We start from the raw sequence: 15,615 nt of genomic DNA, 5'->3' as shown, positions 1-15,615 counted from the left end.
CAGGAGGTATGGGGTGAAGGTCGCAGTTTCCAGAGATCACTTTTGCTGCCATGCGAGGCGGGTGGTGCACACGCGTGGCGACGATCTCTCGGACCAGTGGGTGCGCAGAGTGTGGCGTGAAGTCCAGTCGCATCGGCGTCACTGGGAGCTGTGAGAAATGCACATTGTCGGGCCTTGCTCAGACCTACCGAGGCAGATCTGGAGGTGTGTCCAAGACTGTTTTTAGGAGCCCTCCCAGGGGATTAAAGTTTGAGGAACTCTGCGTAAGTATAGGATGTGCCCAATTAAGATGGGAGAGTGAATGGATTTAGAAGCGATTTCACAAGTTTAGCTCCTGGAAATGACAATGTTGAGTGACGCCTTGATTTGGGGGATAAGAGAGAAGTCAATGTCAGGAATGTCTCTAAAACGGGTATTTGCAGCAGAAGACACCTTACCTGGTTTTTGTGCTTTATTGGGTGCATATTTGAGATGCGACCACATGAGTTGGGGTTTTTCTGTCTTTGCTTTTTAATATTTACTAATCTACAGAGTACCGATGAGAGGATCCAAGAGACATCATGTTAAACTGACATCAAGTGGAAAAAAAGAATCTTATGGCTTAGAACATCTGTACTGATGGACAATAAAACAAGCTATAACCAGAAGGCTGATTTCCTCTATGATAAGGAGAACTATTTTTCTTGAAGTCTTGACTTCCCCAGAATTCTTCAAGTCTACTAAATAATCTTTGGAAATGTTATGTTCCACTATTTTTTAAAAAAACACTGTTTTAGGAATATAGTAGGAATCAAACAGCGACAGAAATCTTGTTAACAATTCTAAGAAAAGATGCTATTGAACAGGGAAATGTTAACCTCAGAACGTGTTCTGAAGTTAAAAAAAATCCCCTCTGCTTAAGGTTGTTTTATTGTGTAGAATATAATTTAATGGTTTTAATATATTTTAATAGTTTGGAAAGCTACCTGTTCTCTTGAATAAAAGAGATTGCCGGAGTAGAAATTTCTTGCACATTTTAGCTTCTTTCTCACATGTTTTAGCTTGCTTTGTCCTGATTCTATAGACTCTTTGACCTCAATCTCATTTCACTCCTTCAGCCTTCTGATTTGAATGGATTTTGCTCTGTGATGCCACATAGACATTCCCAAAGTAGCTTCTACTGACGGAACTGGAAGAAAAGCCTTGTCAGGGATCTCTCTGGGTGGTTGACAGTTAAGCCTATTTTTCAGGTGAAGTGTCATTAAGTCTATTCTCATTATTGAAAGAGAAAGGATATAGTTACCCTCTATTCTGGAGGAGGGTTGTCTGGATAATCTTTTAGCACGCGCCACTATGACATTCATAATCTCAGTTCTGCCTGAACAAAGACACTACCTGATTCTTGCACTAACAAATCGTGCTTCTTAAATACTGTGGCAGGTGAGACTTCCAAAGGCTCAAGAGCTAGCCACTAGTGTACAGGAATCTGTAGGCTTCCACATAGGGAGCTGGTCAAGTAGCAACTGCAGGCCATATCTGCTGGGATGCCTGTTTTACAAAGGAAAGCAGTCACGTGCACCTTTTATGTGCTATTTATTACTGCTTGAGCACTACAGCTGCAGGCTTGAGTAGCTGAGACAGAGAATGGCAAAGTCAAAATATTTCCCATTTGGTTTGCCAACCTCTGAAGATGAATGTGCCGTAACTGTTAGGTTGACTACCAAACTGAAACTCTTATGGTTTAGAATTCCACACTGTCCTGTTTTAATTACAGATACAGACTCAAAATGTACTTTTTGAAAAATTTCATAAGTGCATTTTTTAAGAGATGATACATCTACATTTATGTATATATATATATAATATATACATATTATATATATGTATGCAAAAGCCACAAAATACATTAATAGAAACAAATATCTTCATTGCCCCAACCCTTAACATGCAGAAGCTCTGGGAAATAGCTGGTACTGTACAATGCAATCAGCTTGGGTCTGTCTTGTCTCTTTGATGTTTGTTTTAGTTGGAGGATAACTGCCTTCCGGCATGGTGGTAGTTTCCGCTGTGCAGCGGCGTGGATCAGCCATGCCCCCGTCTCTCTTGGGCCTTCCCCCCAGCCCGCCGCACCCCCAGGCCGTCACGGAGCCCCGGCTGAGCCCGCGTGTCACACGGCGGCCCCCCACTAGCTGCGCTTTCGCACGCGGTCGTGTATGCACGCCACTGCCACCTGCCCGTTTGGGCCCCGCCTCCGCCCGCGCTGGGCCAAGTCCCGCCTCTACACGTGCGCCTCTGTACTTTTCTTGTCGTCGAGGGAAGAGCCTATGACCGTCTGGAAGCGGGTAGGAAAATGTGACGCGCAGACTTCGAGATGCTGTCTGTCTGTCTGTGTCGGGGCGGGCCTGCGGGTGCGCGCAGCTCGGCTGGGCGCGGTGGGTCCCGGTGAGACGTCGGCGCGTGCGGCAGAGACGCGGGCCGCTGAGGGAGCGCCTGGCTGTTCCCGGCCCGGGCCCGCCGAGCTGGGGCTGCGCAGTTGGCGCCGCCGAGTTCACACAGTGGAAGAGATGCTCGGAGAGCGTTCAGCTGGCCCCTAGAACCGCCGTCATACGCTTATGCTCCGGAAAATGGTCGAGAGTCCTTAACGAGCTCTTTTCAGTTCCCGTTTCCTTGTTTCCAAATTCTCATCTCAAACTTTTAGCTTTCTCCCGTAGGACTTACTTTCCATCCATTTTGCCTTACTTGCCCGGGCTTTTAAACACAGGTTCTAACTCTGCGCCTGATTGCTTAAAAACGACTTGATTAATGTGGAATGTGTTATGTGTCCTGGCCTTGTTTTAATCAATAACATAGATAAGTACAGTGTTTCCTTTTTAAAAATCATAAAAGCCACATTATTTTCTCATATGAGAACTATTCCTATTTTTCTTTTTTTAATGTTTGGAGAAATGCCGTTTTTTAGCACAAAGCCCAGGAAACAGAGAATCATGCGACTTGAAGTCTAATTCCACCTCTTTCAACAATAACATTAGCCGTTTTGCAGTTTACTCACCCACCCTGAACTCAGGATCTTCATCTTTACAATAAAGTGTTCCTTGCATCACCTCTAAAGATCTTTTCTAAATCCAGCAATCTGAAAAGATTTTGTTCCAGCTTAATTCTAGATTTGATGTTCAAGGAAGTGCTGAATAATTCTCCTGTTTCCTTAATGAAAAAAATCATGAAATGTTTCATATATACACAAAATACAGAGATTTTTATAACAAATACCCACCCTGAACCCCCCTAACAAATATTAACACTGAACTGTTAATTAACACGATTGGTTTCCTTGGTAGCTCAGACAATAAAGAATTTGCCTGCAAAGCTAGAGACCTGAGTTCAATCCCTGGGTCGGAAAGATCCCCTAGAGAAGGGAATGTCCAACATTCTTGCCTGAAGAATTTCATGGACGGAGGAGCCTGGCGGGCTACATTCCACAGGGTCGCAAAGAGTCAGACACGACTAAGCGACTAACTCACACAGAGCCATAGTTGTGCCTGACTTTTTTTTTTTTTAATGAGTAAAGAATCAAAGCATTATATATTCAGGTAAACTCCTTACTTACTAGACAAAAAGCACAAAATACTTTTATAGGTATTGACCTCTTCAGAGCTCTTAACCATGAGAAGAAGATATACATCCAGTATGCAAATATAAATTGATTCTGGTTATTGGAGGCAAAAATATTAATTTATTGAAAGCATATGTTGCAACACATGGAAGCAAACAAAGGAATGAGCAGCCAGTGTTTGAAAAAAGAAGCAGTGGTGTTCCATGAGGTCTTGGAAGCTGGAATAATGGACAAGATTTTCCTGGTCTTCACTGTGAAATAAATCTGCTTCCTTCATTGTTGATCTTGGGTCCCACTGTTCAAGATTGCAGTTACCGGAGGAGAAAGAATGACTGTCCAGCAGGAAGGATGGCCCATCCTTCCAGTGAAGGCTGCCCCACACGCTGGGTGGGGCAGTTTACCAAGGCAGCACATGGAGAGGAGTCTCCATCTCCCATGGAAGACGGCGGTGCGGTGGCTGGGCAGGGACGCTGTTCTGCTGAACATGTGAGATGTCTGCCGTGCTAACAGTAGCAACCACGAGAAAGGGCATCCCATGTCCTCTGAAGCGCATCGCTGTGTTGGCACAGACCAGACTTTGCCAGGGCTGCTACCAGCCAGTGACTGAGCGAGGCAGGGCTGCTGAGACAGGTCGGTTCCAAGGAGAGGTGATGATGCTCTGATGGCTGGCTTGGCTAGATGACTCTGATGGCCTTGGAGAACTTTCCTTGGAACTGCACTGAGATCTAAGACACTCTCACCCAGGTTTTCTCCCTTCTCTCTCGCTTTTGCTTGACCTGAGACCTGCACTGTGGTCTTCTCATCATGTGCTTCAAGGAGGACCAGCGAGAACCCACCGTTTATTTATTAATATTCAGAAGATTCATTGAGCAGCACTTGAGAACCTCACGCCAGAGCCTTGTTCCACCTTTTCCTACATTCTCTATCCCTTTACCCGGTTCTACTTTTTCTTTTTGATGTAGCATTTAAAACCCCCTAATAAACCATACGGTTGTTTGTAGTTTGTTGTTTTTCTCTCGGAAGTAGAGTATAAGTTCTCTCAGGACACAGGACAGATATCTCTTCTGTTTGGTTTATTGATGTGTTTCCCAACACTCAAAATAGTTCCTGGCCATCACAGGCACTCAGCAAAAATATGCTGAATGAATGAATAACTTTATGTCCAATTGCTTGCAATGCAATCTCCAAAGATTTTCTTTTGGGTCCTAAACTAAGTAGTTCCAGAGTCCCAGACCCCCTTAACCACGCTGCATGTAGGTTGGTGTTATGCCTATTGGTACCAACAATTATTCCCCTCCCCCTGCAAAGACCATAGATTTATCCCTCTAAAGCCTTGTGCAAATAGAGAGGGTTAGCTTGATCCTCCAATTCTCATTTAATCCAAGTTCTTTTATACTGAACAACTGCAAGTCTAAAGAAATCTTAAATTGCTTTCCTTAAAGGCAAGTATCAAGGGAGTGAGTTTGTCTCAGCACCTTGTTCTCAGAAAGAAGTGGCTTCTGAGGAGCAATTGTGGGGCCAAGACCGTCGGATGAGATGTCTGTCTGCTCGCTGACAGTGGTCAGGCGTGGGTGGCCTTCTTTCCCCGAGGGCCCCCCTGGAGAAACGCCCAGGCCCAGTGTTGGGTGGGCTCAGTTCTGTTTGTCGTCTGCAGAGAAGAGAAGAAGGTAGGGCACGTTGTATGTGTCCTGCCTGCAACTAGAGAGGCACAACGGTCACCATTTCTAGGGAAGAGGCAGAAACACCCTGGGGAGGGGGGGTCAAGCAAAGGTTTTGTGAATGAGGTCAGGAAATGATGCCGTATACGTTAACAACTTAGGTGTCTGCGCCTAAAGCCTGGAATAACAAAGTTTTCATAACTGCACCCTCATTGTCTCAATGAGGGGACTGAAAACAGTACCAGAGGTGGTTTTCAGATCTCGTTGTCTATTCGGTTATTGAAGAAAATTTAAAAGTTAGGGCCATATGTGCCTAAGTGATGGATCTATTCCAATCTAGAACTAAAGTAGCTGAATTTTACTGTGAATAGAGTTTCTCCTGTTATTTTTGGGTAGAGAGGGAAATTTGTTGATTATCCAAAGGTTTTATTTCACTTTTGTCTCTTCTAATATGACATTTTAAAAAGAATATGTTCTAGAGCACAGGTAGAAAGAAAGATTAAACTCAACTTTTAAAGCATTGTTCATAGATTGCAATCACTCCCAGAAGACTAGAGTAAAGCCACATTAGAAATCAAACTCAGGCCTGGGTTTAAAGCCTGCTGTTTGACACCACTTAGCTGTGGGACCCTGAAGAAAATGCCACACATAGCAGTTTCCCCGGTTGTAAACTATGGATCAGTCTGTGAAAATGTCGGTCAGGGTGATGGATGAGGTTTACCCAGAATGCATAGAGAGCTTGTGGCTCAGTGTCTGGCACACGGTGGTGGCTTATTCACCAAGTCGTGTCCGGCTCTCGCGACCTCGTGGAGTGTAGCCCACCAGGCTCCCCTGTCCGTGGGGTTCTCCAGGCAAGAATCCTGGAGTGGGTTGCCATTTCCTTCTCCAGGGGATCTTCCCTACCCAGGAATTGAACCCAGGTCTCCTGCATTGCAGACAGATTCTTTAGCGAACAAACTACAGAGGAAGCCCATAATAGAAGTTAATGAATGAGAGCTGTCCCTGAACATCACATTTTCAGGAATCCCTTAGCTCCGTTTCTCATTGGACTGTAATCAGCTATCCTGGCTCCTCCTCTAAAACTATCCCAGATGAATTTGTGGCTACCCGTACGTGAAAAATTCTTTCAGTGGTAGGTAAGAATTACCTCTGTCTATCAGAAGCAGTTAGGTTTTCTTAAGGCAAGTAATAAATAGCTCTACTGGTCAAATCTCCATTAAATGATTTGTTGAGCAAGGTTGTTGGCAATATTGACTAAAGTACATCGTGGAGATATTTTTCAGATCTCAAGTTCCCAGGCTCCTCTTGTGTTTAATTGTTAGAGATTTTTGAGGATGCTGATACATACTCCTGGGAGAGGAAAGAGGTACTTGTATTTAAGGAGAGACAGTACTTGGAACAAAATGGAAAGATGAAGAAAAAAGAAAGAAAAACTTGGCACATTCTATGCAGCCAAGATCAGTTGATTTGTATCTACCCCTCTTTCCTTCTTTTTTTTTAAACTTTTCTTTCCCTCTTTCTTTTTTTAAGTTACCCTAACTCAGAACTTTTCTCAAAGTCTGAAATGGGTCTCTGTTAGAAGTGAATCATGGATAACACACGCAGGGTGACCACGGCTTTAGTAACCCAGTCCTGAACTCCTCATTTCCTACTGCAGATCTCTAGAGCTGCCAGAATTCCACTATATATTCCTTTATGCTTATTCTAGCAAAGCTGAAAACAAGGATCTGAAAAGAAAAGAAAAGGAAGAAACTATGACCCCACACTCCACCGCTGCGTGCCCTGCTTGTGTGTCCACCTAGTTTCTTTTTTGTTTTTCTCTAAAGAAGCAAGTGCTGTGCTGTGCTTAGTCACTCAGTTGTGTCTGGCTCTTGCAACCCCGTCGACTGTAGCCCGCCAGGCTCCTCTGTCCATGGGATTCTCCAGGCAAGAATACTGGAGTGGGTGGCCATGCCCTCCTCCAGGGGATCTTCCCAACCCAGGGATCAAACCCAGGTCTCCTGCATTGCAGTTGGATTCTTTACCAGCTGAGCCACCAGGGACGACCAAAGAAACAGGCTTTAAACATTTAAAACACGTTGTTTCCTGAGATCTTCATTTTTCATTAAATGTTGAAATAAAAGGTGTCCTTAGACCCTGCCCAGCTCAGCGAGAGCTCCAGCTGACTCGGTTCTTGTCCCACCAACCCTGCTCTGCCTTCCACTGCTGCACGAGGAATCCGGGCCCCAGTGTTCTTAAGTTCTGTGCTTTAGGATCCTGAGGCATTTGGAGGAGAGCTGTCCACTCAAGGCAGATTCACTGGGAACGGAGCACAGATCTGAAACACACACGGGCTGCAGCATAGACGGATGGTCCTTGGAAGAGGTGTTTCCTGCAGGGAAGTTGAAGGAAGGCTTCCTGCAGGTTAAAGGTGGAGGCTTTACCTGCTAATCCACCGAAGAATCCTTGCTTCCGTCACTTAGAGGAGCATGGGCGCCTGGAAGCCCTGGAGACGCTGCTGTGGGGCTTGTCTTCCTGGGACTTCTTCCTCCTCTGGAAGCTGACCCTTCTCTTAGATCACCTCTTCACCCCACCATCCCGTTCCTGTTTATTCCATGAAAATAGATCCTCCGTGTTGATAAAGTGTCTGGGATGCTAGGCTGATTTTTTTTTAAGCAAGCAAGCAGTGAAAAGCCATTGGGTGTTTTTAATCAGCACCGTGTTTTTCACAGATTTTTTAAGCAGCCTGGGGAGAAAAACTAAGGGTAGAGAGAAGGCATTTGAAGAGTGGGCTAGAGATGGTTAGGGCAAGGACGAGGCAGAAACTGCCGTGCTAAAGAGACTCATGCCTCGCTCCACTCTCTGCTGCAGACCCTACGGTCCTGCCATTCGGCCTCCGGTAGCCGTGCCTTGTTGACCCACCTGCCCCGCTTTGGCAACACCCTCCCTGGGATTACATTCCCTGGCTGGGTTTCTAAGTATTGTCAATCCTTTATCACACCGCTGAGTTTGCAGCACTGAGACCGTTGCGATAGACAGCGACGCCCGTCAGGGTTGCTGTGAAACACGAGGAGCACCTCAAAATGCTGCGCCGCCCAATACTGACCCTGTTCACACAGGGGGTCACGTTATCGTAGCCCCAGTGTCGAAGACTAACGATCACACCTGTTTATCATTAAAAACCCAGTCAAAACCCTGCTTGATATAAGGCTCGTGCAGAGGGTCCCCGGGCTTCCCAGGTGGCCCAGCAGTAAAGACCTCGTCTGCCAACGCAGGAGACCCGGGTTCCACCTCTGGGGGGAAGATCCCCTGGAGAAGGAAGCGGCAACCCACTCCAGTATCCTTGCCTGGAGAATCCCATGGACAGAGGAGCCTGCAGGGCTACAGTCCACGGGGTTGCAAAAGAGCCAGACGTAAATGACAAGAGCAAAGTGCCCTGTTCCACTCGCTGCCGCTCTATCTCACTGGAGACGCAAGGTGCGCTCTGTCACAGCAACGCCCTGCTAGAGAGAAGGGAGCAACTCTCAGCTCAACCTTCTTTACATTTCCGCCTCCTCGTATTAAGTTATTGAACCATGAACTCATACTAGAAACCTTACCATTAGTCTACACCTATTGCCAAATATAATCTTTTGGGGGTATGTGGAAAGTATATACCTTCTTTCGATTATAAATATCACCAAGTCAGATTCTCACACTCCCTTGTTCCAAGTACCAAAAATGGAGACGTGGGTCCTTCCACCAGGTTTCAACCCTATGTGATTATTTATGCAATTCCGAAAATACAGTTTACCATGTAAGGTATAAACCTTGCTTTCTCCCCATGAATTGTATTTATCTGTGGAAATTAAAGGTGTTATTAACTTAAATCTTGGCAGAGCCTCATCTGCTTTAGTGCTCACCAACCCACATGGTAATTACTATTGCTATATACAGAGGGAGTTCACACTGACACGATGTCTGCCCTCTAACCCTGCTTTTAAGAACCCTTCCCATCTTTGGATTGGAGGCCGAGGGGTTTTATGGTACCAAGTCCAGGTGGCCGATGAGTGAAAGACACTACGTGACCATCGTTGTACCTGTGGGTAAGAAAGGAAGAAGCAGAGCCTGGGGGACTGCTCTGAGTTATTACAGGCATGCAAGGTTGAAGATTTTGTCAGAGCGTCAGGGTGGAGACACTGAAGACAGCAGGGAAGGGAAAGACCAGTGAGCAAACTAAGCGACAAGGGTGTTGCTTTGAACCTGATTGGTAGGTTTCGGCACTGGTTCTCTTTTTCTGAAAGAACGAGCACATGACTTATGCTTTGCTTTCTAACATGAAGATACCCAAAGCCATATTTATAAGCAAACTGGTGTGGTTAAATAGGACAGCAGCTGAAGGCAGAAAGGGGGAAGGGAGCATGGAGGGAAGGAAGGAAAGAAGGAGAAAATAGGCGTATGTGTCATTTACACTGTTCCTGATTCACTTATTCACTTATCGTATACACAGTGGGAACGCAGACAGTCGCCTAGTTGATGTCACCTCATTACACAATTTGTATGTAGACCGACCCATGTTAATGAAGGGGCTTCCCAGCTGGCTCTCGTGCTAAAGAACCCGCCTGCCCACGCAGGAGTTGTAAGGGACTCAGGTTTGATCCCTGGGTGGGGAAGGTCCCCTGGAGGAGGGCATGGCAGTCGACTCCAGTGTTCTTGCCTGGAGAAGCCCAGGGACAGAGGAGCCTGGTGGGCTGCCGTCTATGGGGTCGCACAGGTCTGATACGACTGAAGCGACTTGTCAGCAGCAGCAGCAGTGTGTATATGTCCGTCCCAGCCTCCCAACTTATCCCTCCTGCTCCCTACCCTCGTTGGGAACCATAAATAAGAAGTTCACTTGTACCTTTTTTTTTTTTCCAGATCCCACATATAAGCAATATCAGAGATACTTGTCTCTGTCTGGCTTACCTCACTCAGTATGAGATAAGCATCTCTGGGTCCATCCACGTTGCGGCAAATGGCATTACTTTGTTCTTTTTTGGGGTATTAAGTATCACTTTTAAGAATATTTTCTTGAAATAAAACATATATACTGAAAAATACATGCATGTAGAGTCTGATGAGTTTCAAAACCCGAGTACTCCTATGTAATCATCATACAGGTCACGAAAGATGGACCAGCATCCCAGAACTTCCTGACCTCTGTTCCCTCCCAGTCTCCCAAAGGTAACTGCTAACTTGACCTGTAACAGCACAGATTAGTTTTGCTTGTTTTTGTACTTAGTTTAAATGGATTCTACTCTTCCATGTCGGGCTGTTTTTACTCAACAATATGTTAGTCTACTGCCAATTATTATCACTCATTCACATTGCTGAATAATGTTGTGTTATGAAAATGTATCTTGATACTGCCAAACATTTTTTAAAATATATGTGCTAATTTGCAACCCCTCAGCAATGTAGGAGAGTTCAAGCGACAAAATATCCTCCCCCAAATGTATTTTCCATCGTTTTTTCTTTTAGCTATTCTGGTGAACAAGCATTGATTTTTAAACTGACTAAATAAACTTCTAGGAAGCTCATACCAAACAAAGACCTTCATTTAGGAACCAGTGTGTGCTGGAGGTGGGAAGGGGCAAAGTTTTATCAGTGTGAATGCTTCAACATCAATATGTTCAAAGAAGAAATACAGCTTGAATATCGTAAGCAGAAAGGCCTGAGCAGACCAGCAGTTTTCTTGAAAGTACCGCTTTATTTTCAGAGAAAGCCCTTCATATGGAAATGAAGAGATATCTGTATGGGCTAGACATGTATGGAATCTGAGCACTGACATTTTTGAGATTTGCAGGGAGAGTCGTGGGCTAGCAGCAAACAGTAAGGGCTTTATGAACTATCCCATGAATGACGTGATTTTCGTACCGAAGCAGGAGGCGGTGGCTGATCTGTTTCTCTTTTACGGTTGCAGGGTCTCCATTTTGGTGCCTGTTGGATATTGTTCCCATAAAGAATGAGAAAGGAGATGTGGTCCTTTTTCTGGCCTCATTCAAAGATATAACCGACACGAAAGTGAAGATTACTCCAGAAGATAAAAAAGAAGGTTTGTGCTGTTTTCAGAAAACATTGACAGATGGAATAACATTTTGAAATTGTTTACTCAGAAACTCCAGTAGGAAAAAGAGTGTTTTTAATAACAGCTACTGATAAATATTCATAACTCAGCAGTCAGTATCTGGCGCTTTTCCCGAAATCACAGAGTCACGTGAATTTGCATTCTCCTGTTTGTAGCAAAGATTCACTTGAGAGGAACCAGAAGTTTGTATTCTGATTCCAAGAGGATAAGGATGGAAAATTGTGTATCAGAGTACACACCTGGTTTTATCAGGGAAAAATACAAGCTGATAGCAATAAGTGAAGTTAAATGAGGCAATTAAAAATATACCTCTCAGTTTAAACTAATGTTCAGCAGCTCAGAACTCAAAAGTACAAGATTTCATTTTAGGTACAAAACCTAGAACTTGATTTAGTGCTTTGCTAGAGTGGAACATTGCAGATGTATCTGTATCTTGCAATAATAATTTGTGTTGACATAGACAAGATTTTCAATGATTTTTAAAGGATTCTAAGACTTTATCTTGCTTACCCTATAGCTTCTGTTTATAGTTTATGAGGAAATTCCCTGAATTTATGTAAGCAAACAAAAATTAACACTGGAAAAATTGCCCATATTATTTCATTTAAACAGAAGTAGAGTTGGATATTTTGATGACCAGAGAAAAAGCAATTGTCATTGTAGGCATTTCCTACAAAGTTCTTCGTAAGAATCAGCTATTTGACGTTTTAACAGCTATGTCTTTTTAAAAATGTATCTGTGTGTTTTATATATATTATGTCTTTTGAATGACAACACAGATTGAGAGCTATTTGGTGTCCCCACCTCCCAACATCTATCATTTGGAATGTTTGCAAATGCATGACTGTTTTCCTGTGTATTTGCATAACTAAATATTGTGGGATATTTTACATATAGGAGAGGAAAACATTCATATCAGTAAAGTTACATGAATATCAGAGCAAGTGTAATACCTGCCTAAGGAGAGAAAAGTGTGTCAACAGGTGCACACAATTTTTGTTTCTGTTTTCAAAGTTTTCTTTGCTGTTATAGGAAGAAGAAGGTAAGTGTGAAGTGCATTTACTTAGAACACCTCTAACACCAACCGTAGGTTTTTTTTCCCTTACCGATATTGAAGCTGAAACTCCAATACTTTGGCCACCTGATGCGAAGAGCTGACTCGTTGGGAAAGACCCTGATGCTGGGAAAGATTGAGGGCAGGAGGAGAAGGGGACGACAGAGGATGAGATGGCTGGATGGCATCACTGACTCAATGGACATGGGTTTGAGTGAACTCCAGGAATTGGTGATGGACAGGGAGGCCTGACATGCTGCGGTTCATGGGGTTGCAAAGAGTCAGACACAACTGAGCGACTGAACTGAGCTGAACTGAACCACCAGTTCTGCAGCTGTCTGAACACCGCGGGTGCCCTGAAATTTAACTCAGTTCTGACACTGTTTTTGCTGTCCAGGCGCTCAGTCGTGTCCGACTCTTTGCGACCCCATGGACGCTCGCCAGGCCTCCCTGTCCATCACCAATTCCCAGAGTTCACTCAAACTCATGTCCGTCGAGTTGGTGATGCCATCCAGCCATCTCATCCTCTGTCGTCCCCTTCTCCTCCTGCCCCCAATCCCTCCCAGCATCAGGGTCTTTTCAAATGAGTCAGTGCTTCCCATGAGGTGGCCAAAGTATTGGAGTTTCAGCTTCAACATCAGTCCTTCCAATGAAGACCCAGGACTGATCTCCTTTAGGATGGACTGGTTGGATCTCCTTGCAGTCCAAGGGACTCTCAAGAGTCTTCTCCAACACCACAGTTCAAAAGCATCAATTCTTTGGTGCTCAGCTTTCTTTATAGTCCAAAACTCATATCCATACATGACCACTGGAAACAGTATAGCCTTGATGACCTTTGTTGTTGGACCTTTGTTGGCAAAGTAATGTCTCTGCTTTTTAGTATGCTGTCTAGGTTGGTCAGAGCTTTTTTTCCAAGGAGCAAGTGCCTTTTAATTTCATGGCTGCAGTCACCATCTGCAGTGGTTTTGGAGCCCCCAAAATAAAGGCTGTCACTGTTTTCATTGGTTCCTATCTATTTGCCATGAAGTGATGGGACTGGATGCCAAGATGTTAGTTTTTTGAATGTTGAGTTTCAAGCCAGCTTTTTCACTCTTTTCTGTTGCCTTCATCAAGAGGCTCTTTAGTTTCTCTTCAATTTCTTCCCTAAGAAAGTATCATCTGCATATCTGAGGTTATTGCTATTTCTCCCGGCAATCTTGATTCCAGCTTGTGCTTCTTCCAGCCCAGCGTTTCTCATGATGTACTCTGCATAGAAGTTAAATAAGCAGGGTGACAATATACAGCCTTGACGCACTCCTTTTTTCGATCCAGGCTGTTGTTCCATGTCTGGTTCTAACCATTGCTTCCTGACCTGCACACCGGTTTCTCAGGAGGCACGTCAGGTGGTCTGGTACTTGGAATGAACATCAGGGTCCACAAGTATAAGGGCCCCACCCACACACAGATGCTGATCACAGGCACAGGGGCCCCAGGCCCCACATGCTCCTGTCCATCTTGGCTGCAATGTTGGGAAATTCACGGCCCTCCCCTTTCTTGTCAGATTTGATAATTTGCTAAAACTGCTCCCAGAACTCAGGAAAACCCTTCTGTTATGGCAGAGGCTGTAGCTTGGGGACAGCCGAATGGAAGAGACGCTGGGAGAGTCGCTGGGGCAGGCATCGGGACGAGCCTGGGGCCGCCACCCTCCCCTCTCCCTGCCCCCGCACCCGGATGTGTCCCCTGGGTCTGCTGCTGTGTAATAGTTTTCATGGAAACGTCATCACACAAACAAGGTTGACTACATCACTGGCCGTTGGCGATCACCTTGTTGCTTAGCTTCGCTGCCCTCCCAGAAGGTCAGGGGGCGGGTTCGAGGCCCAGCCTCCTAATCTCCCGTCTTCGTGGTCACGAGCTCCCCTGTGGGACCGAATATCCACTAGTACGGAAGAGACCCAGCCCTCCAGGGACTCCTGGGGTTGTAGGGCTGTGTGTCTAGAGCAGGGATAACACCTAACGCCTTTCTTACTATGCCACCATAAGGATTACTTGAATAACATTAAATGTACGTGTAAGAATTCTGTGTACTTACGTACATGTGCAGACACACAAAACTGCCTTTAGAAATAGATATATGCCTTTTGGGGCGTCCCTGCTGGCTCAGCTGGTGGAGAATCCTGGGTTCGATCCCTGGGTTGGGAAGACCCCCTGGAGAAGGGAAAGGCTCCCCACTCCAGTGTTCTGGCCTGGAGGATCCCATCGACCATATAGACCATGGGGTGGCGAAGAATCAGACACAACTGAGTGACTTTCACTTTCATTTTTTGCTTCAAAGAGGGCAGTTTAATCAACCTGACTTGTTTAGATCATGAAGATCACCACTACTGGTTTTATATAATTGAGGTCATCATCTTTGCCCTGTGCTCCTGGTGGCTGTATGATCGGGGAGAAATCCCCCTTTTGAAAGATGGCAATGGATAAAAGGGGTAAAATATACTTGTTAATTTCGGGTTTGAAAGAGCTCAGTACAAACATTCCTTTTCCTCAGAAAGAGAGAGAGAGAGACTTCAGTAGAAATCTGGTGATTTAACCATCTTTTAAAATACCTTCCATTTTTGACACAAACTTCATTTCAATTCTAAAAGTAGTGTCAACCAATAGCTTCTATATGTGTTCCTAGCATTTCTGAATTACTTAAATATGAGATCTTATTTACCTCTTCAGTTCAGTTCAGTCGCTCAGTCGTGTCTGACTCTTTGTGACCCCATGAACTCTAGCACACCAGGCCTCCCTGTCCATCACCAACTCCCAGAGTTCACCCAAACTCATGTGCATCGAGTCGGTGACGCCATCCAGCCATCTCATCCTCTGTCGTCCCCTTCTCCTGCCCTCAATCTTTCCCAGCATCAGTGTCTTTTACAATGAGTCAGTTCTTCCCATCAGGTGGCCAAAGTACTGGAGTTTCAGCCTCAGCATCAGTCCTTCCAGTGAACACCTAGGACTGATCTCCTTTAGGATGGACTGGTTGGATCTCCTTGCAGCCCAAGGGACTCTCAAGAGTCTTCTCCAACACCACAGATCAAAAGCATCAATTCTTCAGCACTCAGCCTTCTTCACAGTCCAACTCTCACATCCATACATGACCACTGGAAAAAACATAGCTTTGACTAGACGGACGTTTGTTGACAAAGTAATGTCTCTGCTTTTGAATATACTATCTAGGTTGGTCATAACTTTCCTTCCAAGGAGCAAG

At 45.0% G+C, this 15,615-nt stretch overlaps 1 protein-coding gene across 1 annotated transcript in view; it reads left to right on the top strand.

Annotated features, from left to right (window-relative positions):
- The window catches only part of KCNH8 (potassium voltage-gated channel subfamily H member 8), a 476,728-nt gene that overhangs the window by 188,958 nt on the left and 272,155 nt on the right, over positions 1–15,615 (top strand). The window contains exon 3 of the mRNA XM_040263440.1: positions 11,168–11,299. Coding sequence (XP_040119374.1) covers positions 11,168–11,299 — 132 coding nt within the window. The remainder of the gene's footprint in view (positions 1–11,167; positions 11,300–15,615) is intronic.

The sequence above is a fragment of the Oryx dammah genome, unplaced genomic scaffold (genome assembly GCF_014754425.2).
Source record: "Oryx dammah isolate SB20612 unplaced genomic scaffold, SCBI_Odam_1.1 HiC_scaffold_2, whole genome shotgun sequence".
Lineage (NCBI taxonomy): Eukaryota > Metazoa > Chordata > Mammalia > Artiodactyla > Bovidae > Oryx > Oryx dammah.
This window is presented reverse-complemented; position numbering and strand designations above follow the sequence as displayed.